General features: G+C 43.6%; 1 protein-coding gene across 1 annotated transcript in view; it reads left to right on the forward strand.

The window, feature by feature from the left end:
- galntl6 (polypeptide N-acetylgalactosaminyltransferase like 6) overlaps positions 1–22,729 on the forward strand; it is a gene marked incomplete at its 5' end in the record, with an annotated part of 251,968 nt that overhangs the window by 55,862 nt on the left and 173,377 nt on the right. Inside the window, 2 exons of the mRNA XM_081361331.1 lie at positions 6,913–7,051; positions 16,172–16,338. Of these exons, the coding sequence (XP_081217457.1) occupies positions 6,913–7,051; positions 16,172–16,338 (306 nt within the window). The remainder of the gene's footprint in view (positions 1–6,912; positions 7,052–16,171; positions 16,339–22,729) is intronic.

Raw genomic sequence — 22,729 nt, forward strand, 5'->3', positions numbered from 1 at the left:
CATTCACAGAAATTCACAGAAAATATATTACTTCCATGTTGCACATGAAGGTGGGTACTTAGATGTTTGAGAGCTGTTTTGGGTGTGCTAGATGTCAGTATTCATTTGGCATTTAAACATTCGGGAGATGATAAAGTGTTGGTTAATGATTCAGGCAAGCAGCTGTTCTCAGGGTCATATTAGTGGCACTGTTCAGTCAATTACTTATTTAGGACATAAGAAAACCATTCAAAGTAGAATAATTTCTGATGAAAAAGTGCTGTACAGCCTACATTGTTACTGCATTGCTTTTTTCATGTTTCATCAAAGGATGCATGTCATCTCAAAACTTAAGACTTGTTTTTAGCACTTTAAAGGGATAACTTGCACAAAATGAAAACTCTTATCTACTCACCCTTATGACAAAGCTCAGGTGATTATTTTTTTCCTTGTAGAACACACACACACACACACACACACACACACACACACACACACACACACACACACACACACACACACACACACACACACACACACACACACACACACACACACACACACACACACACACACACACACACACACACACACACACACACACACACACACACACAGTTTGCAAAATGTAAGCTACTAATGTATTAAAACAAATGGGATTAAATGTATGTGTGTGTGTGTGTGTTTGTGTGTGTGTGTTCTGAATACTCAATGTTGATTGGCTGAAAGGAAAACCTTTTAATGGACAGTTAGTTCCTTTCAGTTGAACCACCATTCAAGATCTTACAGTTTTTTACAATCACTTTGCTACTATTTTCAGAACCTTGATCTCATTTTTCAAAACTCTAGACACAAAACTCAAAACGGTTATCACTTGTAACACAGGCTGTCTAATGTTCAAAACACTGCATTGTGCATTCACATCTTTAAGGAAATCTTGCACTTGCACAATCATTGGTTCAAAAAACAAATTTACTGTGAAATACCATTGAAACATAACTATACTGTAGATCACCCACACACAAGCAACCGATAGTTTCACTGTGTCATTGTTCGTACAATCATTAAATATTGTAGAACAAAATAGGTGATACAGGTTTCATTATGGTACTACATGTACAGTAAATACATCTCTGTAAAAGCACTGCAGTAATAGAGAGAATACGACAGACAGTGGAATCATTGAACAAAGTTTGTAATATATTGATGCAAAACACTACAGTACAATCACAACATAGGGTTATTTGAATCAAAGCAAAAATAATTAGCTATGAAATAGAATAGAAAAGACAGTACTGTAAAACATCAAATGCAGTGTTCCTCAACTTGCTTGCTTGTACTGTAAGAAACAAAAGAGTGATTATCTATACAGTGCAGTGCTGTCAATACTGTAAATAGTCTGAAAAGGTGGTACAGTATTTGGGACCATAGACTGATGAAGCATTATGATACAAATATTACAGTAGGCTACATCCATGGATATTGTAGTCTAATTGGTTCATGCTCAATTAGCGTGGAGCAAGGACCAATTAGACTACAATATCCATGGATCGTTATCTTGAAACTTTCATGATTTACTGTAAACATGGAAGATTGTTTGTCTGTTTCCATACATCTATGCATTAAGAGTAATGCAACAGTAACTTATCATTTTGAGCAGTTGTATCAATTGATAGTTAGATCATTGTAAGGAAATGAATAGACACTCTTTTGAAATGTAATGTGTGAATTGCCTTTTGAAATAGTAGTACTTTGATGTTAAGTTGTGTCATATTGAACAGGTGATTTTTGTTGAATGAACAAATGATCTAAGTTTTATGTGTATTGTATCCAAGCAATTGAGAAAATGGTTAGAGTTTTGAAAAATGTGCATTTTGATCATTGGTTGTGAGTTTTGTGTCTAGAGTTGTGAAAAATGACATCAAGGTTCTGAAAATAGTAGCAAAGTGATTGTAAAAAACTGTATCATTGCAATGCAATTTATGCACTCTCACAACTGCTTTCACCAAATAACAATGCAAACACAATGTAAATACAGTAAGCACTTCGTTGTGCAGTGTGACAGCATCATTGATTTCAGAACGAGTTTTGGCAAGTGTCCAGATAAACTCGCGCTGTGTGATTGACAGCTTGGGCGATTGGAAAGAGATCGTTCCCTTTCATTCACTCACTACGAGTTATGTCAGTGAATGACGAAATGGGGGTTTCGCCTGAGAGCCCTATCACATTTCGAGTTATTAGAAAACGAGCCAATGGTATGAAATACCATGGGTCTGCGGAATTTGCATCGTGAACTCCGCCCCACCACGTGGGTATAAAAGGAGCCACGAGTGCAATTTCGCATTATGTTTCTGCTTTGGAACCAAAGTGTTATGTGCTTCTCTTCGCCTTCAAAAGCAACGAGCATCTCTCTTCAGCGGTGTTGGTGTGACGGCACGTTTCAGCAGATTCACGGTCCTGCTGCTCCTCTGTGTAGTGACTGTGCACACAGCTCGTGTTCTCCCCTGGGTGCATCAGCACTGCTGAGAGTGATTTTCTTTTCTAAAAGAGCTGCACAGGCACGTCTTTTTAAAGATGTCTCGCCCGTGTGTTTCTGGATGTGTGCGCATGGTCCATCCGCCTCACGTCACGAGCGCTGCCTAGCGTGTTTGGGCTTTAATCACGCTCAGACAGCACTCATGGATGAGTCATGTTTTCATTGCAGAAACATGCCCATCGCATGTTGAGATCAAGACTCAATGACCTCCGTGGAGGTAGAGTGGAAGTGCATCAGAAGGTCACCAGGTCGTGGAAGTCCCCGTTGAATTCCCGTGGCCCGGTGGCCTCCGCCTTCCTCTGCCTTCTCTTCCCTTGACGGTGCGGCGGCCAACGGGTACACTGGGGTCCCCTCGTTGGAGCACGCTGTGGCGATGCAATTGTGTCCTCAGAGCACCTCCACTTGCCGTGGTGACACAAAGCATCCCTCCAAGGCCTGTAGGTTTTCATCAACTCTCGTGGCCAAAGCCTATAGAGCTGCGGGGCTGGTCGCCTCCGCTCTGTATGCCATGGCCATCCTTCAAGTCCATCAGGAGAAGGTGCTCGGGGACATGCACAAGGGAAAAGCTGACCCGGGGCTCATGCAAGAGCTGCACACTGCCACCGACCTCGCTCTATGGGCGACGAAGGTCACTGCGCAGTCCCTGGGTCAGGTGATGTCCACCTGTGAGGTCCAGAAACAACATTTTTGGTCAAACCTGGCTGAGAGAACTCGTTTTCTCAACTCCCCCCATATCCCAGGCTGGGCTCTTCGGCGGTGCGGCTGAGGGCAGGACCACTCCTTCTCCCGGTGGAGGGCCGGGGGAGAATCTTTTGTTCTCCTTCCCCCACTGCTGGCCTCACAGCCGATGGCACCCTAAAATTGTTAAAGAGAGAACTGACTCCCCTTCCTCCGAGCCCCAAGAGATCGTTTTTGGGAGCCTGGCTACAGATTCCCAATCTGTCCCACTGGCTCACGAGAACTATCAGGCTCGGCTATGCAATTCAGTCTCCTCCCCGCTACTGGGGGTAGGCATACCAGTACATGGTACTTCCATTCCAGCTAGTTCTATCTCCTTGTGTCTTCACGAAAGTCGTCGAGGCAGCCCTTGTGCCACTCCGGCAACACGGGGTTTGCTTCCTAAACTATCTCGACGTCTGGCTGATTCTAGCTCACTCTTGAGAGCAGGTTTGCGAACACAGGGACCTAGTACTCCGGCACCTCGCCCGTCTGGGCCTTCGGGTCAACTGGGAATAGAGCAAACTGTCCCCCGTGCAGAGGATCTCTTTTTTCGGTATGGAAATCGACTCGGTCGGCATGTACGCGCAGCTTACGAGCGAGTGTGCGCAGTCACTGCTGAATTGCCTAAGTCAATTCGAGGGCAAGTTATTTCAGAGGCTTGCAGTTGCATATGGCATCTGCAGCGGCAGCCACGCCGCTCGGACTGCTTCATATGAGACCGCTTTTGCACTGGCTTCGCGATCGAGTCCCAAAATGGGCATGGCAACAGGGCACGCTCCGAGTACCAGTTACTCTGGCCTGCCATCAGACCTTCACCCCGTGGTCAAACCTCTCCTTTCTACTGGCCGGAGTGTCCTTAGAATGAGTTTCCAGGCATGTTGTTGTCTCAACAGATGCTTCTGCCACGGGCTGGGGTGCCATGTGCAATGGCCTTTGGCATGTCAATTGCCTCGAGTTGCTGGCAGTACATTTGGCTCTGCACCGTTTTCGAACGTTGCTCAAGGACCAACACCTACTAGTCCATTCAGACAGCATGGCGACAGTAGCGTACATCAACCAACAAGGTGGTCTGCACTCCAGCCGTATGTCGCAACTTGCCGCAAGTATGCATTTCCCCCAGTGAGCCTTCTTGCACAGATCCTGTGCAAGATCAGGGAGGACAAGGAGCAGGTCCTCCTGGTTGCGCCTCATTGGCCCACCCGGACTTGGTTCTCCGAACTAGTGCTCCTCGCTACAGCCCCTCCCTGGCCAATCCCTCTGAGGAAGGACTTCCTTTTTCAGAGATGGGGCACCCTCTGGCACCCACGTCCCGATCTGTGGAACCTGCATATGTGGGTTCTGGATGGGACGCTGCAGGTTTGAGTTCCCTACCACCTCAGATGGTGGCAACCATCACCTCAGCTAGGGCCTTGTCCACGAGATATGCCTATGCTCTGAAGTGGAACCTCTTCATCACCTGGTGTTCTTCTCGCCGAGAAGATCCCAGGAAATGCCCGATCGGGTTGGTACTCTCCTTCCTCCAAGAAGGGTTTTAACGAAGGCTGTCTCCTTCCACCCTGAAGGTTTACGTGGCTGCGATCTCTGCGCACCACGACCTTGTGGAGTCAAAAACGGTGGGACAGCATGACCTGGTCGTCAGGTTCCTGAGGGGGGCGAGGAGACTAAATCCTCCTCGCTCTCTTATACCCTCTAGGGACCTCTCAGTGGTCTTATCTGCCCTGCAGAGAGCTCCCGTTGAGCCATTGCAATCAGTCGAGCTTAAGTTCCTGTCTATGAAGACAGCGCTCCTGGTCGCTTTGGCCTCCATCAAGAGGGTAGGGGACCTGCAGGCATTTTCGGTTGACGAAGCGTGCCTAGAATTCAGGTCGGCTAACTCTCACGTGATCTTGAGACCCTGGGTTGGATACGTGCCCAAGGTTCCCACCACTCCTTTCAGGGATCAGGTGGTGAACCTGCAAGCGCTGCCCTCGGAGGAGGCAGACCCAGCCTTGGCACTGCTCTGTCCAGTATGCACCCTCCGTGCTTACGTAGACAGTTACATTCATAACAGAGACGTTCTTTGATCACTTTCTGTTTATATTTTAATCACAGTTTAAATAAGATTATTTTCATCCTACTAAGATAAACGATGTGAAGTTGATCTTTTAGTCACTGGCTTGATTTACTGATGCATAAACAGTATTGAACGATTTTGAGAGAAAGAGTATCTGTCTGAACTTGATTACACATCAGAAATCACTGATCACAGATCAGGCATTGGAATAAATATGGTTACAAACATATACATACACATACTTTTTTTTACCTCGTCACAGTTCTAAAGATTCTGCTCTTCTTATAAAAGTAGCTGATTCATCCATTTGGTCAAGACTGCAAGCTATAAAAAATAATTTATGGCTGTAGTTTATATACACTTGTTGAATGGAAAAGATCACTTTTTATTTGAATATTTAATTGAATATATTCTTTAATTATAAGTAGGGTTTCCATCAACTGTGACAGGCAGACACAGTGGAAAGTGGCTGGGACCAGAATGTACACTGCAGAGCCAGCAACTCAGTTAAGCCTTCATACTAGAGTATGTCTGGTCAGCATTCAGCAAAAGTCCAGGCTTATTGGTTAAAGGGATAGTTCAGGATTTTAGACATGAATCTCTATAGCTTCCCCATAAGCAGTGTGGTGCATTGACCATGACTTACCCCCGACAGCGTCCTGTGAGCCGAGCTCCGGTCCAGTTTTGGTCAAGATGAAATTAGTCCGGCAAGTTTGCTGGGGTCACGGCAATAAAGCTTTTTTCTTCTCAAATCAATATGTGTTCAAAAGAGTGATATATTTGCGTCACTAAAACGTTGTCTATGGAGAGGTCAGACCTCGTAATGGCTTGGCACTATTTTCTCCCCTGTCATATCACTGCGCGCTGCCACTACCTACAGCCAGCTGCGAGCAGCGCAGGCGCACACCACTTTTTCAGTTGTTCGGCAGTGTTTACAGCAGTGTTTACGTGCTTAGAACAGCTACACGAACGAGCTAACATAGCTACTCACCAAGAGCGATCAGTTTGTACAGATATCCTTTTGGCTGTGTGTCAATGTTGTCATCGTCGCTGCTGTAGTCAGACATGTTATCGTTCTCTTTACGAGCTGTAAACAAAGTGACACGTGCGCGGCTCCCAGCTGGCTGTAGGTAGCGGCAGCGCGCAGTGATATGACGGGGAAGAAAATAGTGCCAAGCCATTACGAGGTCTGACCTCTCCATAGACAGCGGTTTTGTGCTGCAAATATATCACTCTTTTGAACACATATTGATTTTAAAAGAAAAAAGCTTTATTGCCGTGACCCCAGCAAACTTGCCGGACTAATTTCATCTTGACCAAAACTGGACCGGAGCTCGGCTCACAGGACGCTGTCGGGGGTAAGTCATGGTCAATGCACAACACTGCTTATGGGGAAGCTATAGAGATTCATGTCTAAAATCCTGAACTATCCCTTTAAGCTGCTTCAGCTGTTCAGTCATAAAATAATAATAATAATAATATAAAATAAACTGTCCGTTCTCACAGTGGTACTTTCTATCTTTGGAGTGGTGTTATGTGACATTGTTAGTACACACATGCTCAACTTGCCAACGTCCTGGCTGTGTTCAGCATGGTTGCTTATGTCAGACTGCATCTGTTTCAGGAAAAGGGGAGCATGGGAAACCATACCCACTCATAGAGGACGAGTGTGATGACTCAGTATACAAAGAGAATGGCTTCAACATCTACGTCAGCAACAATATTGCTCTGGACCGCTCCCTTCCTGATATCAGACATCCAAAGTAAGTATAGCTGATTCTCACATCATGTTCACAGTAACCAGCCTCCAGAGATGCACAGCTTGAGCTAGACATCAGTGTTTTAACGATCCATGGCAGGCCATACTTATGCAATGTGTTTAATTACTGATTTTGTCCTAAATGAGGAATTAATTTAATTAGGATTGATTCATTTAATGATTTCAAGGCTTATATATTTTTCGCTAGTGTACCTTTTGCTGTAAAATTGCATAACAACAAGGAAGAGCAGGCATAACCATAAGGTTTTTAGCTCATTTATTTATAAAATTAGGAGCATAAAGCTTTGAGATTTTACCTCAAGCATCTTTGACCATCAGTAGTCCCTGTCAATTATTGTCACAAACTGCTCTGACACAGTTGAGGATCCACATGCAGCTTTATTAGGGTAATCCACAATCAAGTTAAAAATATAGGCAAAGGGTCAAAACCATGGAGCAAACTATCCAAACAATAACCAGCCAGAAAACACAGGCAAACAGGGAAATCCAGGCAGAAAGTCAAAACCATTACATGAAAATCAGAAAGAGTGCTCAGAAATCCAATAGCAACACAAACAAGACTTTGCAAGGAAAGAGTGAAAAAAAAGGGCTTAAAGGTGCAATGCGCAACATTTCATGTTAAAAATACCCGTTTTTCTAACCCATACATGCTTAAACAATTGCCTGTTGGGCTGAATGAGCCCTTCTCTGATCACTGCAATTGCCTCTATAATCCTGTACAGTAAAATAAATAAGAGGGATTCGGGACGGAATTTGAGACTGGGCGTGACGTCATGCGCGTTCACGCTCACCTGACTATGTCTGGCAGGTTTGTGTATTCGCCGCCATTCTCCGTATCAGTGAAGACAACTCGAGCGACAAAACTTTAGTCAACTTTCAACAAAAGTAGAAGATGGATTCAAAGAGACCGTGTGGTCCATGAGCGTGCACACCTCTGGTTGCAGTTTCGCTTGTCACCAGAAGGGGGCATAGTTCTGCAAAAACTCAGAGACTTGCGCATTGCACCTTTAAGTAGGCATGGCTTAACTAGCTAATAACAAGCTTATGCCATAGCTGAACCTAATCACAACATAATGAGTCCAGGCAATGGGTTATGGGAATTGAAGTTCATCATGAGATAGCCCAGGAGTCAGGAGGAGTGCCCTCTGGTGCAGATTGTGGGCACTCCAGCTGGCGGATGTCACAATTATATTGTTGAGAATAAAATGATGATCATAAAACGTTTTCAACATTTGGTAATAATATACTTTTTTCTGTAGCACTAAATCAGCATATTAGAATTATTTCTGAAGGATCATGTTACACCGAAGATTGGAGTAATTGCTGCTGAAAATTCAACTTTGCCACAACTGGAATAAAATACATAAAAAATATATATTCAAATAGAAAACAGTTATTTTAAACAGTAATATTTCTAATATTTCAAAATGTTACTCATTTTACTTTATTTTTGATAAATAATTTCAGCCCTGGTGAGCCTAAGAGACTCAAGAGAAAAATGTTAATAACCCCCAACTTTTTATGGGTATCACTCAAAGAAAAGCTATACTACAATTTAAGGGTTCCCATAATGTGATCATTTTATAGATTTAGTTATAAATAAATTGTTTTAACTCATTTTTATTTTTAAGTCAATTTTATGAATTAAACAGGTCCCAAACATACTGTATCATTAGAACAAATTTAAATAACCCGTTAAACATAAAAACTATTATGCAAACATTCAAGACATTCCTCCTTATATAGAACCTTTTTTGACATAAGAGGTTCTTTAAAATTGATTCAAGAACACTAGGGTTCCCTTTCAGTCGCTCACGATCATGCTTAGGGAGCCTGTCATCTTCGAGTATTGATAAAACGAGCCAATGCACATCGGCGTCCGAGATTTGCATCTCGCGCTCTGCCCCGCAGCATGGGTATAAACACGGAAGTGGATGCATGCACCACTTGTCTTTAGCTTTGGAGCCGATCGGTCTTCATGTCAATGTCTCTGAAGAGTGTTGTTATATTACAATGAGCGAGTGTGTCGGTGCTTCTTCAAGAAGTCTCTCCCGGTGCTGGTGGTTCTACAGCGCGAGTGCAGTGGTGGTCGCGAGCTTTCTGAGCTCTCAACTGCTGTTTTAACAGCATCACATTTTTGTTTGGTTTTGTTTGTCTGATGGCCGGTTGAGGGCAAAGAGAGTGAGTGCTTCACTGGTACAGGCTGCACCATCCCTGTGTGCTCCGGCACTGGTGAGAGTTTTTAATTTCCTGAAAGAGCAACACGGGTGCGTTTGTGTCTTTTTCAAGATGTCATTCCACCCGTGTGTTTCTGGATGCCGTTGTTCCCTGTTCCCCTCTGACGGTCACAATTGTTGCGTCACCTGTTTGGGCTTACAACACGCTGAAGCAACACGCATGTTCCCATTGCGGAGTACTTGGACGTGGACTGCCTGGATAGCTCCTCCCCCCTCACTACCCACGACGGAGGAGTGAAGGGTTACGAGGCTATCCCTCCAGTGGAGTGGTCTGTCGCGGCACACCTCTGTCCGGCGGCCGCTGCATCTTGGACAGGGGATCTTTGTCTCCGATCTCAGGCCTGTGAATTCTCGTCTGTTCTTACGGGCAGAGCTTACAAAGCCTGTGGGCAAGCCGCCTCCTCTTTGCATGCCATAGCGTTGCTACAGGTCTATCAGGCCAAAGCACTCATGGACATGCACGAGGGTAGCCTAGACTGTGCGCTCATGAGTGAGCTCCTCACCGCAACCGACTTGGCTCTCCGGAGCACAAGCGTTGCAGCCTGCGTGTTTGGTCTAACGATGTCCACCCTGGTGGTCCAGGAGTGCCATCGTTGGCTCAGCCTGGTTGATATGGCGGATACGGACAAGGTTCGGTTCCTGGACTCCCCAATTTCCCAGCTTGGGCTGTTCGGCGAACAGTTCTCTGCCGCCCTAGAGCAGACGGAGGCCATCCGGCACATCCTGCCCCGGCAGCCCGCTGCTGCCATAACCCTGCCGCCGGTGGCAGTTCCTCCGCCTGCTCGTTGCCGAGAGTGTCCTTCCGCTCCTGCTGGGCCGCTGCAGCAGCCTTCAACCAGGCCTCAGCGAAGAGCCTGCCGTAAGCAGGCCGCCCAGCCTGTGTCAGATGCTGCCAAGCCAGGTGGCAAGTGTAAGACCAAGCGTCCCTGACACAAGCCACCTAGGGATGGGGGGATGAGCTGTTCAGATGGTTACCGTTCCTCCCGATTTGTCAAAAGAGCAAATTCCTCCGTTCCTGGGTCCCAAGAGGGTCAGAGTGGCAGTGTGTGACCCTGTAAAGCCTTGCACCCCTCAGTCCCCTCTTGTGTCACCAGCCGGCAGCCGGGTGCGGTTCGAGGACCCAACTACGCCTTCTCCTGTACCCCTTCCGACCCGTGCAGACAGGTAAGTGTTGCATCGCACACTCAGACCTCGCTTCGGGCCACCCCCGGGCCTTCCGAGCCAGGTCCCTGTCCTCCACCTCGCTGCCCCAACCCGGGTACATCTGTGGTGCCTCTGGTCCCCCTGGCCCGGTTTGTGGAAGCCTGGAGAGCCTTGCTTCCCAACCAGTCCAGCTGGCTCCTCCGTACCATCAGACTCGGCTACATGATTCAGTTCACCCGGCGTCCGCCCAAGTTCAGCAACGTTTGTTACACTTCGGTGCTGAGCGAACGTGCCCCTGTCATGTGCGCGGAGATCGCAGTCCTACTGGCGAAGGATGAGATAGAGCCGGTTCCTCTAGCCGATATGAAAACCGGCTTCTACAGCCCGTACTTCATTGTACCCAGGAAAGGTGGTGGATTACGGCCAATCCTGGACCTGTGAGTCTTGAATTGGGCCCTTCACAGGCTTCCGTTCTGCTAACGCAGAAACGCATTTTCAAGTGCATCCGTCCTCGAGATTGGTTTGCAGCGATCTACCTGAAGAACGTGTCCGATCGGTGCTGAACTGCCTGAATCAAGAGCAGAACAGTGGTCCCACTGAAACATTTTCAGAGGCTCCTGGGGCATATGGCAGCCGCTGCTGCAGTAGCGCCGCTCGGCTTGCTCCATATGAGCCCGCTTCAGCATTGGCTTCACGACCGGGTCCCGAGCTGGGCATGGCAGAGCGGCACACTCCGTGTTACAATTACCCCGTCCTGCCGCCAAACCCTCAGCCCATGTCCAGAGCCTTCGTTTCTCTGGGCCGGAGTGCCCCTAGAACAAGTGTACAGGCATTCTGTGGTCTCCACAGATGCCTCCAACACCCGCTGGGGGGCCACGTACAACGGGCATGCAGTAGCGGGGATCTGGACGGGCCCCCAACTGCATTGGCACATCAGTTGCTTCGAGTTGTTTTTAGTACACCTTGCTTTGAAACGCCTCAAAACGCTGCTGCTTGGCAAGCAGTACGGACAACACTGCGACCGTTTTTGGTCATACGGACAACCGTACGGACAACACTGCCACCGTTGCGTACATCAACCATCAAGGTGGTCTACGCTCCCGTCGCATGTCGCAACTCGCCCGCCACCTCCTTCTATGGAGTCACAAGCATCTGAGGTCGCTTCGTGCCACTTATATTCCCAGCCTGCTTAATCGTGCTGCCGACGAGCTCTCACAACAGCCTGTGGCCCAGGGAGAGTGGAGACTCCATCCCCAGGCAGTCCAGCTGATCTGGGACCACTTCGGCGACCACACTGTGCAAAGTCAGGGAGGAAGAGGTCTTACCAGTTGCCCCTTATTGGCCCAACCGAACCTGGTTCCCCGAACTTACGCTCCTCTCAACAGCCCCTCCCTGGCCCATTCCTCTGAGGGAGTACCTTCTCTCTCAGGGACGGGGCACTGTATGGCACCCGCGTCCAGACCTCTGGAAACTCCAAGTCTGGTCCTGGGGTGCGTTTCCCGAAAGCATTGTTGGGCAACTATGGTCGCAAGTTCATCGCAATGTCCATTGAACTCTATTGGTAACGACGGAACTTGCGACCATAGTTGGCCAACGATGCTTTCGGGAAACGCACCCCTGGACGGGACGTGGAGGTTCTAGGTGACCTACCACAATCAGTTGTAGACACCATCACTTCTGCGAGAGCACCCTCTACGAGGCATGCATACGCTCTGAAGTGGAACCTCTTCGTTGAGTGGTGTTCTTCTCACAGAGAAGACCCCCGAAGGTGTTCGATTGCGCCGTGCTTTCTTTCCTGCAAGATGGGTTGGAGTGAGGGCTGTCACTCTCCACCCTCAAAGCTTATGTTGCCTCTATTGCCGCACATCACGATGCATTGGATGGGAGATCCGTGGGAAAGCATGACCTGATCTTCAGGTTCTTGAGGGGAGCGAGGAGACTGAATCCGCCTCGCATCACCTCTATACTCTCTTGGGACTTATCTCTGGTGCTGACCGCACTGCAGAGACCTCCCTTTGAGCCACAACAGGCAGCTGAGTTAAAAGTCCTGTCTTTAAAAACTCCTGCTTGCTTTGGCCTCCATCAAGAGGGTAGGGAACCTGCATGCATTTTCGGTCGACGAATCGTGCCTGGAATTCGGGCTGGCTAACTCTCACGTTATCCTGAGACCCTGGCCTTGGTATGGGCCCAAGGTTCCTACCACTCCCTTTCGGGACCAGGTGGTGAACCTGCAAGCGCTGCCCCCAGAGGAGGCAGATCCAGCCCTGGCTTTTCTCTGTCCAGTCCGCTCCTTGCGGTTATATGTGGACAGAGCGCAAAGCCTCAGGACCTCAGATCCTGTCTGTTACAGAGACCTACAGAAGGGAAAGGCTGTCTCCAAGCAGAGGTTGGCCCACTGGATAGTGGATGCCATCATCTTGGCGTATGAGTCCCAAGATGCACCTTGTCCCCCAGGACTGCGAGCTCACTCCACTCAGAGTGTAGCCGCTTCCTGGGAGTTGGCGCAGGGTGCCTCGCTAACAGATGTTTGTAGAGCTGCGGGCTGTGCCACACTTAACACGTTCGCTAGATTCTATAGCCTACTTGTCGAGCCGGTTGCTTCCAGTGTGCTCTCTTCACATAGAAGCCAGATAACACTGTAAGCCCCACTCGATGTGTCGGCTTGCTGCGCCATTCCCCTCCTATGGACTGGATACGTCCACCATTCTTCCTCCAGTTGAGTTCCCCTTTAGCCAAACCTTGTTGAGCTCCTCCACACCCTTTCGGCATTGGACGAGGCATTCAGGGAACGAGGGTTACATACGTAACCGAGACGTTCTGTATGCAACTGAAGCATTTTTCTGTGTTGTGTAGTGTGTAGTGTTCCATATTCTTACTGGACTACATGAACATTCATTTATAAGAACATTTTCTAGTGCAAATAACAATAAAAGGTTTTTCTTCTCCTTGCATGATCATTAGTATTAAAGCATAAAGCCAAAAAAGAGCAACAGTAGTTCACAGTCCATCCATTTAGGAAGATTTAGAGGAGAAAGTCTGGTTTCAGACTTCCATCTAAATGAGCTCCTTGATGGATTGATCGTTAATTGTTCTTAGAAGGCTCTGCACCATTACCTTCCTTTGAATGTCTCCACTGCCATGGATTTTCCCTTGGCAAGAACAAATTTATATATTACTTGTGCACCAAAGAGTCAATGTCTGAAGGAGGACCAATTCGTTACAGGGTTGTCGATAACTAAAATGTAATTCATTTTGCCTGAACGGGCTTAAGCATCTGCTTCTGGCTTGCCAAGCTTCCAGGCTTTGATAATGTGAATGAATATGAAGTCTTTAAAACATGTTTTTAGTGCCATTACAAGGTTAGACAATTTTCCCTACTCTATGTCTTCTTGGTGAAAAAGTTTATGTTGCTTTACTGCTGTTAGCTGTAAAGTTGTGTAAACCCCTTACAAACACTGCAGACAGTGTTCCGGTGAAAAGCCTGGTATGGGACTTTTATTTACATCCCCTATAAAAGCATGTGGCACTCAGTGTCAGTGTGGAACCTGCCAACAGACAGAATGTGAATAACTGTCTCAGTGCGAGAGCCAGCATCCCAGTGTATTCACTTTTAATGCAGGTAACAGTGAAACACACAGATGCTGCTGCAGTGTAAGTGCTAAAAGCAAGCAGAAGGAACTGGACAGATTCCATGTTTTCTGAAGTGGCTGTGAGTTTTAAAAACACACATATACAAGGCCTTGTTTCACAGACAGGGCTTTAGATTAAGCCAATACTAGGCCTTAGTTCAATTAGGACATTTATTTTATAAACATGCCTTAGAAAAAAAAAAAAAAAAAACCTTACTGGTGTGCATCTTGAAACAAAACAATGGCACTGACATAGTTTAATATATGTCAGTGCAATTTGATTTCAGTTAAAACAGCTCAAACATGCATTTCAGTATGGGAAATTTTAATCTATAGGTTTAAACATTGTCTCTGAAACCGGGGGGACAGTCTTTTGAATAAAGCAAAACAAAAGCAATCTATGCACTACCATTCAAAAGTTTGGGGTCTGTAAGATTTTTTTTTATGTTTTTGACATAAGTCTCTTATGCTCACCAAGGCTGCACTGTGAAATATTATTTCAGTTTAAAATAACTGTTTTCTATTTAAATATATTTTCAAATGTAATTTATTCCTGTGATGGCAAAGCTGAATTTTCAGCAGTCAATACTCCAGTCTTATTACTTATTATTATCAATGTTGAAAACATATCAATGTTGTGAAGCTTAATATTTTGTGGAAACTCTCATAGATTTTTTTAAAAATAATTCTTTGAGGAATAGAAAGTTTGAAAGAACAGCATTTATTTGAAATTAAAATATTTTGAAATCCCCATACTTTATGGAAATATAAAATGACAATTACTACTTGCTACATTGTTACAATTTTTTTTAAAAATACTTAAAAAATAAACAAATAAATAAATAAATAAATAAATTCCCACAAAAATAGTAAACAGCACAGTGACAATAATAAGAAATATTTCTTGACCACCAAATTAGCATGTTAGAATGATTTTGATCAAATAAATGAAGCCTTAGTGAGCATAAGCAATTTCAAAGTTCAAAAACATAAAAAAAATATTATAGAGTGAACGGTAGTGTGTGTGTGTGTGTGTGTGTGTGTGTGTGTGTGTGTGTGTGTGTGTGTGTGTGTGTGTGTGTGTGTGTGTATTACCTCTTGTAAACATATGCTTTTGCGTTAACTCCAAATTTACAAGTTTTGTTACAAATGTACAAATTTGGTTTGTTGAATCAAGGCTAAAGCAAAGACAAATAGAATGGTTATCTATTTGAGGGCCTCAAGGACAGAAATTGAAAACCACATCCTAATAGTGACATGCATTTCTGGAAAAGCTCAAATCCTAAAATATAGTGTTTTATGCAAATACATTTTCTTTAATACCGATTCAGAGAATTCGTGAGAGATACATGTTCCAGTAATACACATGACACACTGTCTGGCTATTAGTATGCAAATGGAGCGCCTTTTTCTTCCTGAACTGTATTTCATTAGTAGACTGATCTGACAGGTCAGACAGGGCTGTTTTAGAATGCTGGCTCCTCTTTAGAATGCATTTGTGCACAATGCTGGATCTCTCTGTACTGTATTTTTGTTTTGTGTCATTTTTGTCCCACACCACCATTGGAAGTGAAATGTTAATAAACCATGCAGCGCCCTGAAAATGATTATTATATGGAAGTGTATGAATTAAGGCCAGCTTTTCAAGTTTGTCAGGGTGCTGAATTAGAGAGACCAGTGTGAGCCATAAAGTGCCACTTCATCTGTCGGTGCCGGCTTTGTCGGAGCTCAATTAGCATGCAGATTTCTGAATGCTTTATGAGAGCGCTGGGACTGAAGGACCTCTCAAAACATTGATTTATGATCTGAGCTCTGTCGCCATTGCCTACGGCATTGGGGCAGCCCGCACCAGTGCTTTTGTTTTCAAATAATGTTTTTACAGTTTGGCAAGATCTAGTGCAATAAGCGACAAGATTTATATTTCACACACCATTGTTCTTAGGAGGCTTATGCGATGTTTGGAGTGTTTCTTAAGTGTCTTACAATATGTGGATTATACGTTGATGCCCTGATTAATCATTTGATGTAAAGCATAAGCAGTTTGTATTTGCCTTCCTCGCTCTCAATCTCACTCTCATTCTTTCTTTTCTGTAGCTGTAAGCAGAAGCTGTATCTTGAAAACCTCCCAAACACCAGTATTATCATCCCGTTCCATAACGAAGGCTGGTCCTCTCTGCTCAGAACCCTCCACAGCATCACCAACCGCACACCTGACCACCTGATAGCAGAGATCATACTGGTAGACGACTACAGTGACAGAGGTAAACGGAAGAGCATTTCTTTGTCTCTCAGAGCATTTGCTTGACATCAAGGTCGTTGCTGGTGGCTTTCTGCATTAGCTGCTCAAAGTGAATGTTGAACGAGGCTTTGATAGTACTAGGTCCTTGAGTCCGTCATTTATTGAAGTAGACAGGGTTTTGCCAATGACCACTGAGTGACAATTATATGTTATGTTATGATTGGTGTTTTATCAATTTGAAGGGACTTTTGACACTTGTAGGCTCCCTCAAAACTGGGTTTGACTGGTAACATTGCATATACATCTTTAACAATTTTTTTTTTTTTTTTGTCTGACATGTTCACTACATAGTGGTGGAAATTATATATTAAATATTTGTTGGACTCCTTTGTCTCATTAAGGCTAATTTAAATGTTAGCATTTTATGTATTAGTACATTTAAAGCACATTTAAACTGGGGTGGTTTCTTCATTAGGGCAATAGGCCGACGCACCACCAAAGTGCGAAAGGGACGGATTTTTTCAGTCACATTCGCATTCAACCACAGAGTTACGCTAGCTGTCACTGTAGACTGTTTGTTCTGCCTCTGGATATAGTCCAATCAGCATCAAGTCACATTCTGTGGAGTACCGCCTCTTTTTGGGGCGATTTCGCTCTGACCGAGAATTGCCCAGAGTGTTCCCATAGACTTCCATACGAACTGCAGGCACTGCAATGCATTCTCTATGGGTTCCGGGAGGGCTCTTCTCAGTGTAAGACGTTGTAAGAGTGGAATGCAGTAACTTCAAGTCATCAGGAATGTGTCTTTGCTTTGAGACACATAGCGCTCGGTTGAGCACTATAGCACACAATACTCCTCCTTTTGGAACAGCATCCCAATACCTCACACAATAAATCAATAGGAACATCCCACCGCACAATGCCCCTCTGTACTACAAGACATCTCAGCCAATAGCATTCCATCTCCCAGCTGGGGATGCATCATTACTGTAGAGGAATAATGGGAGAGCACAATAGTGAGCGTGTACTCCTCTCTATTCCCATTACAATACTCATGTCCAACTGAAATAACCTGCCATTAGACTGAGAGTCATCTTGCATCGTTTGATTTTTGATGATAAACAAGGTTTTTATTTTTTTTAATTACACAGATTGTTGTTTGTGTCAGCATGTTCATATAAAATAATGGTGTTTCCTAATTCATATAAGGCCATCTGCAATGTTTAACATGTGTGTATACTGTGTGTAGAGATTAACTCTGCTATGCTAATCAACACAAGCTCATTGGTCAGATCCCTTTGATGGTGAGCTCATATGAGATGCAGATTCTCTCTCAACAGATTTTTGACCTAGAGCAAAAGTAGAAATAAACTCTCAAAGCATAGAAAATGTCAGTTTTCTGGCATTTCATTGCAGTGATTTGAAAGCAGATCCACTGAAAAAGCACTAAATCTCCTGCGCATTCGTCAAGTGCTCGTATGAGTCATTTATGTGGTTTAAAGAGTTTAAAGAGAATTTTAGCCAGATGCATTGCTTACTCTCTGTAACAAACATTTATCAGTTTCCTCAGATCTCTAGCAATGAGAGGTAATTCCGCCAGCCAGTATACAGAAAGAATGAATGAGCTTTCCAGTACTGCAACAATGATTTGGTTGTTATGTTTCACTCAGATTAAAGATTGACCAATTATGTCCAAGTGCATTTGAGAGGAAATAAGCACCTGTCAGTATTGTCACCGGTCACTCTACCTGCACTCTCTCTACACAAACACACAGAAGGTTGTGTGCATCTGGTGGCCTTTTTGTCTGGCCAGTAGCTTTTGAAAACTTTCAGTACAATCAATCACTACAGCCAAAAGCGAGAGCGAGATCTAATTAGCATAGAGCAGAGGACAGTCCAGAATGACTGACAGAGAGCCACACTTCTGCCACTCATGATCACTGGCACTAACCAAACCCAGATATGAAGTGGATATAAAGTGGGCTGAAGTTATTCCCACCCATCTCCTTGTGTTCTCTTTTGCACCACTCATGATATCCATTAGGGCTGGATGATATAGAAATTTCTGTATTTTTCAGACTTTTTAAAAATGTTTGATCTCAATATGCATGTATTTTCTTATTCTATTCAAAAAAGGGAGCTGTGCTTTCAACCAAGCTGTGTCACTGTAGCTTTGGTAACACTTTATTTTGAAACTCAGTTAACTCTCATTAGAGTATTAGTTGAGTGTCTGTTTAATATCTGCTACCATTTTATTTTGATGGTCCCTCAACATTCTACTGACTATAAGTAACTTTGCAACTGCATGTCAACTTATTCTATTTACCTGAACCCTACAACTAACCCTAACCTAAGAATATACTGTCTATGACATCTACTAATGCTCCAATGCGAGTTAGTTGACAAGTCACTTATAGTTAGTAGAACGTCTAAAGTGGACCATCGAAATAAAGTGTAACCAAATAAAAATACATAATCATAAACAGCAATATTTAATTATAATAAAATGTTGCCATGTATCAACAATGCCACACTTGTCACGGTCACCACCTCCTTCAGTACATTTCCCAGCATCCTCCTTGGCCCACACCTGCACCTCCTTCACATTCACCTGTACCTGTCAGCGATCTCCCTCATTAACTTCACCATAAAACCACTCACCTTGTGTTCCCTCATCGTCCATTCTCGTTTATCCCGAGTGTGTGGAACGTTACCTCCCATACCTCCTGTGTCTTTACCTGTGTGATTTGATCCAGTGTTCATCCCCAGCATTCCTCTCCAGCATATGTGTCCTGTGCTCTCCTCTACCTTGTGTTTGCCATTTACCTGTTTGTCTGCCCACTGCTGTTTAATAAACTTTTTGAATGCTAACAAATGACACTAAAGAATAATTGAATCAGAGTTTTTTTTATTGATTCAATTAGTTTGAGCTGATTTAATGAAATGAGTCAAACTTACTGAAGTTAATGCTTTTTTTTGCTTTTAAACATTTTCATAACATCTGTCCTTAAACTGTATCATTGACTCATGATGATACAGTTTTTGTATTATTGATACTGGAACATAAAATAAAATAAGTGCATTAAAATCATTGCAATATTAACAATCCTAAATTCATTTTTAATATATGCAAGTAAAACCACAACTTTTAATGCTTCAGGCAGACACTTATCAAAGCAATTTACATTGCTTTCAAGATCCAAAGTATACTGTGCAGTGAATGTCCTAATATTCTTATAGAGTTCATTTTAAAACATCTACTTATGAACGGATGCACATGAAAAGACCACAGTGGCGCTCCTCACTTGTATTGTGTGATTCATTTTCATGAATATGTAGAGCGTTTGTGTTTCTTCGACTCTGCTTAAAGTAAAGTATTTTTAGAGCGTTGCTAAAGTGGAAGCTCTGCTGGTGTCTCTCTCGCCGCCAGCCTGGCTCTTATTGAAGATAAGCATTTCCACCATGTCTCACTCTGTGCAGAAGAGGCCTTGCTGGGCTCTCATTAATTGTGGATACAAATTAAATTCATGCCATGCATTTAATTAATTGAGAAACGTCTTCGTCATGGAAGCTCACAGTGGCATTCAGTAGCGTGAAGGTGCTTCATCACTTTTGAACACACTTTTGTTGTTCTTTCCTTGGCCCGGATGACTCGTTAAGGCTTTCAGAATGTTTCTTTTTGCCTGTGTGTTTAACTAAGCTGTAAAGTCAACTGCATGATGATTCAATTAATATTCCCTTTAATAGGTAGTATTAAATTAGAACATGTAATTAAAGCTCTCTTCTAATGAACCAAAATTAAATGGCTTGCATGAAAGATGACACTTGTGTAAAGGCAGATACAACTCATGCAAGTCAGACTTCATTTTCTATTAAGGCTAATTAAACCGCCATTATCATTGCATGGACGTGTGTTCATATACAGTAAATCGGTATTAGTGACCATTACAGTATATTGATAAATGGAATACATCAGCTTGCCATTGTTTCTGTTTGAATAGGGGTGGAAGATAAAGGGCATTTGAATGAATATTGAGTTTGAATTTTTTTTTAAGTTATGCTCAATCAGCAGACTTAAACAATATGCGTGTTATTGTTATTTTAGTGTGATCAAACTGCTTAGGCCTACTTTTTCTTGTGTTATATTCAGTTTTACAACTTTATGGTAATGTCAACGCAATGACTGTATAAATTATGTAAATAGCTTTACCTATACATCTCAAATAATACATGTTTTATGAAGAATGAATACTTTTATAAAAATGTAACATTTAGAATACAGTAAAAGCAGTAATATTGTGAAATAATACACATTTTTTATTTTAATATATTTTAAAATGTAATTTATTCCTGTGATGGCAAAGGTGACTTTTACTCCAGTCTTCAGTGTCACATGATTATCCTGATACTAATAAATTCTCCTTATGCTTGGGTTTTGCTAAAATTTTCACGAAACAATTAACAAGATCATCTTCAGGCTGTCACGGTTATCTGGACTCATTCATCTTTAGATTCACTTTCATGGACTTTCAGTTTGTTTTCATCAGTCACAAGTTTCTTTGTCGTTTTTTTCCCCCGCCACTCGTCTGTTCTCATGGACACTAATCTTCCACCAAAGCTGCACATTATTTATTCCCTTACCTCTGTGTATTTAGTTCCTCTGTGTTCAAGTCTTCAGTTGATGGTCGACGTTTGCGTGTTAACCTTTGTTTCACGCACGCTCTGTAAAACTTTCTGTCAGTTCCTGAGTTTATTGTAGTATTAAATCACTAGGTGTTGGATCCTGTGTACCTTCGTCTTCATCATCTTCAGTCTTAGGACACAGGCCATGCCGACAAAAAGTTATGGAATTCAAAAGTGGATTAGTCAAAACATTCTTGAACAAATTTGACGAAAAGCACGTCAAGATAGATGTGAGGCTATACCTCTTCAATGCTAGCGTATTTAAAACAAACTTGGTTTGTGTTATTGTAACGGAGGCCAGCTAGTAGTTGCTGTGCGTGTAAAACCTCACTCCTCTGATCTCAAAAGGCGCTCTAGCGACAGATGCTAGAGGCAGCAGTCTTTAGCCTCCTTGTTAGAGCGCCTGACTCTCATGCCGGACACCCGGGTTCGAGACCCGCACGGAGCGGGGTGTGAAGGACCTGGTGAGAGGGGTTACATTGGTGCCGTGACCCGGATGGGAGTGAGGTTTAGGGGGGTGAGTGTAACGGAGGCCAGCTAGTAGTTGCTGTGCGTGTAAAACCTCACTCCTCTAAGGACCCGGTGAGAGGGGTTACATTATGACAGCCATGAGCTGAGGATACCTGCACAGTTTCAGGGCAATGCCACCTAGTGGAAAAATTACTATTTTTGCTTATAACTTCTGAACAGATTGGCCAAAAATCACAAAAATAAATGCAGCATGCTGAGTTGAATGATACCCAATTTATTTCTCAACCATTTTTGGTGTGGGCCATTTTGAATTTTGTCCTAAAATAGTTTTTTTTTTTACGAATGTGTAACGGAGGCAAATGCAAATTTGGCAAATTTGCCTCCGTTACAAATGCACTGGCGTTTCGTTACAAAACACAATGCTTTGCTTGGGGGCAGCGCCACCTTGTGGTCAAAAATTATAATTAAATGTAAAAAAAACAAAACAAGTTAGTTCTCTTGTCATGAGACTTGGTAGATTCCTTGGGTCATACCAATTTTCCCATAGTCGACCAAACTTCCTGTCTGCCATTTTGATTTTCTTTAAAAACATACTTTTTCGAACTCCTCATAGACTGTTTGTCCAATTATCACCAAATTCGAGTCAGAACAACTTGAGACCATACCAGCATAAGTCGTGGATTTCATGATGATAGACGAAACAGTTTTCGTACACTGCTTCAATGAATTTGATGGTGCAATGCCAAACTGCATGTTAGGTTGTAATCTCTGCAAAGCTTTGACATATTTGACCCAAACTTTATCTGTCGTTGTCACCTCACATTGACCACGCCACATCAATATGGTAACAGTGCCACTTATTGGTAAAAAATTATTAGCAATTAAATCATGTCACTAGTATTGATGATTTTTTCAGACATTATTATTTTGTCATAATCAACAATATGCCACAAATGTTGTTAGTCCAACTTAAAGGTAAAATCCTACCATCAGAGCACAAAAGAATCAAATGATTATATAAATTAATTATTTTTGGTTAGTATCCCTTCAAACTTGTACTGAACCGAGAATATTCATTTAAGAGCAACAGTGTCACAGAAACACATTTATGATCCACCTTCTGTGAGTACAATGTCACAACAAAACCTTAACTTCCATAGCCTAATTTGTGTTTTTACCTGCTGGAAGCTGAATTTGTAGTAATTACTGACCAGCCTCCATGTGCCCTTTCAAAAGCTACAGCTGACACAATTAGTATG

This window comes from Scardinius erythrophthalmus (assembly GCF_964197995.2).
Source record: "Scardinius erythrophthalmus genome assembly, chromosome: 3".
Lineage (NCBI taxonomy): Eukaryota > Metazoa > Chordata > Actinopteri > Cypriniformes > Leuciscidae > Scardinius > Scardinius erythrophthalmus.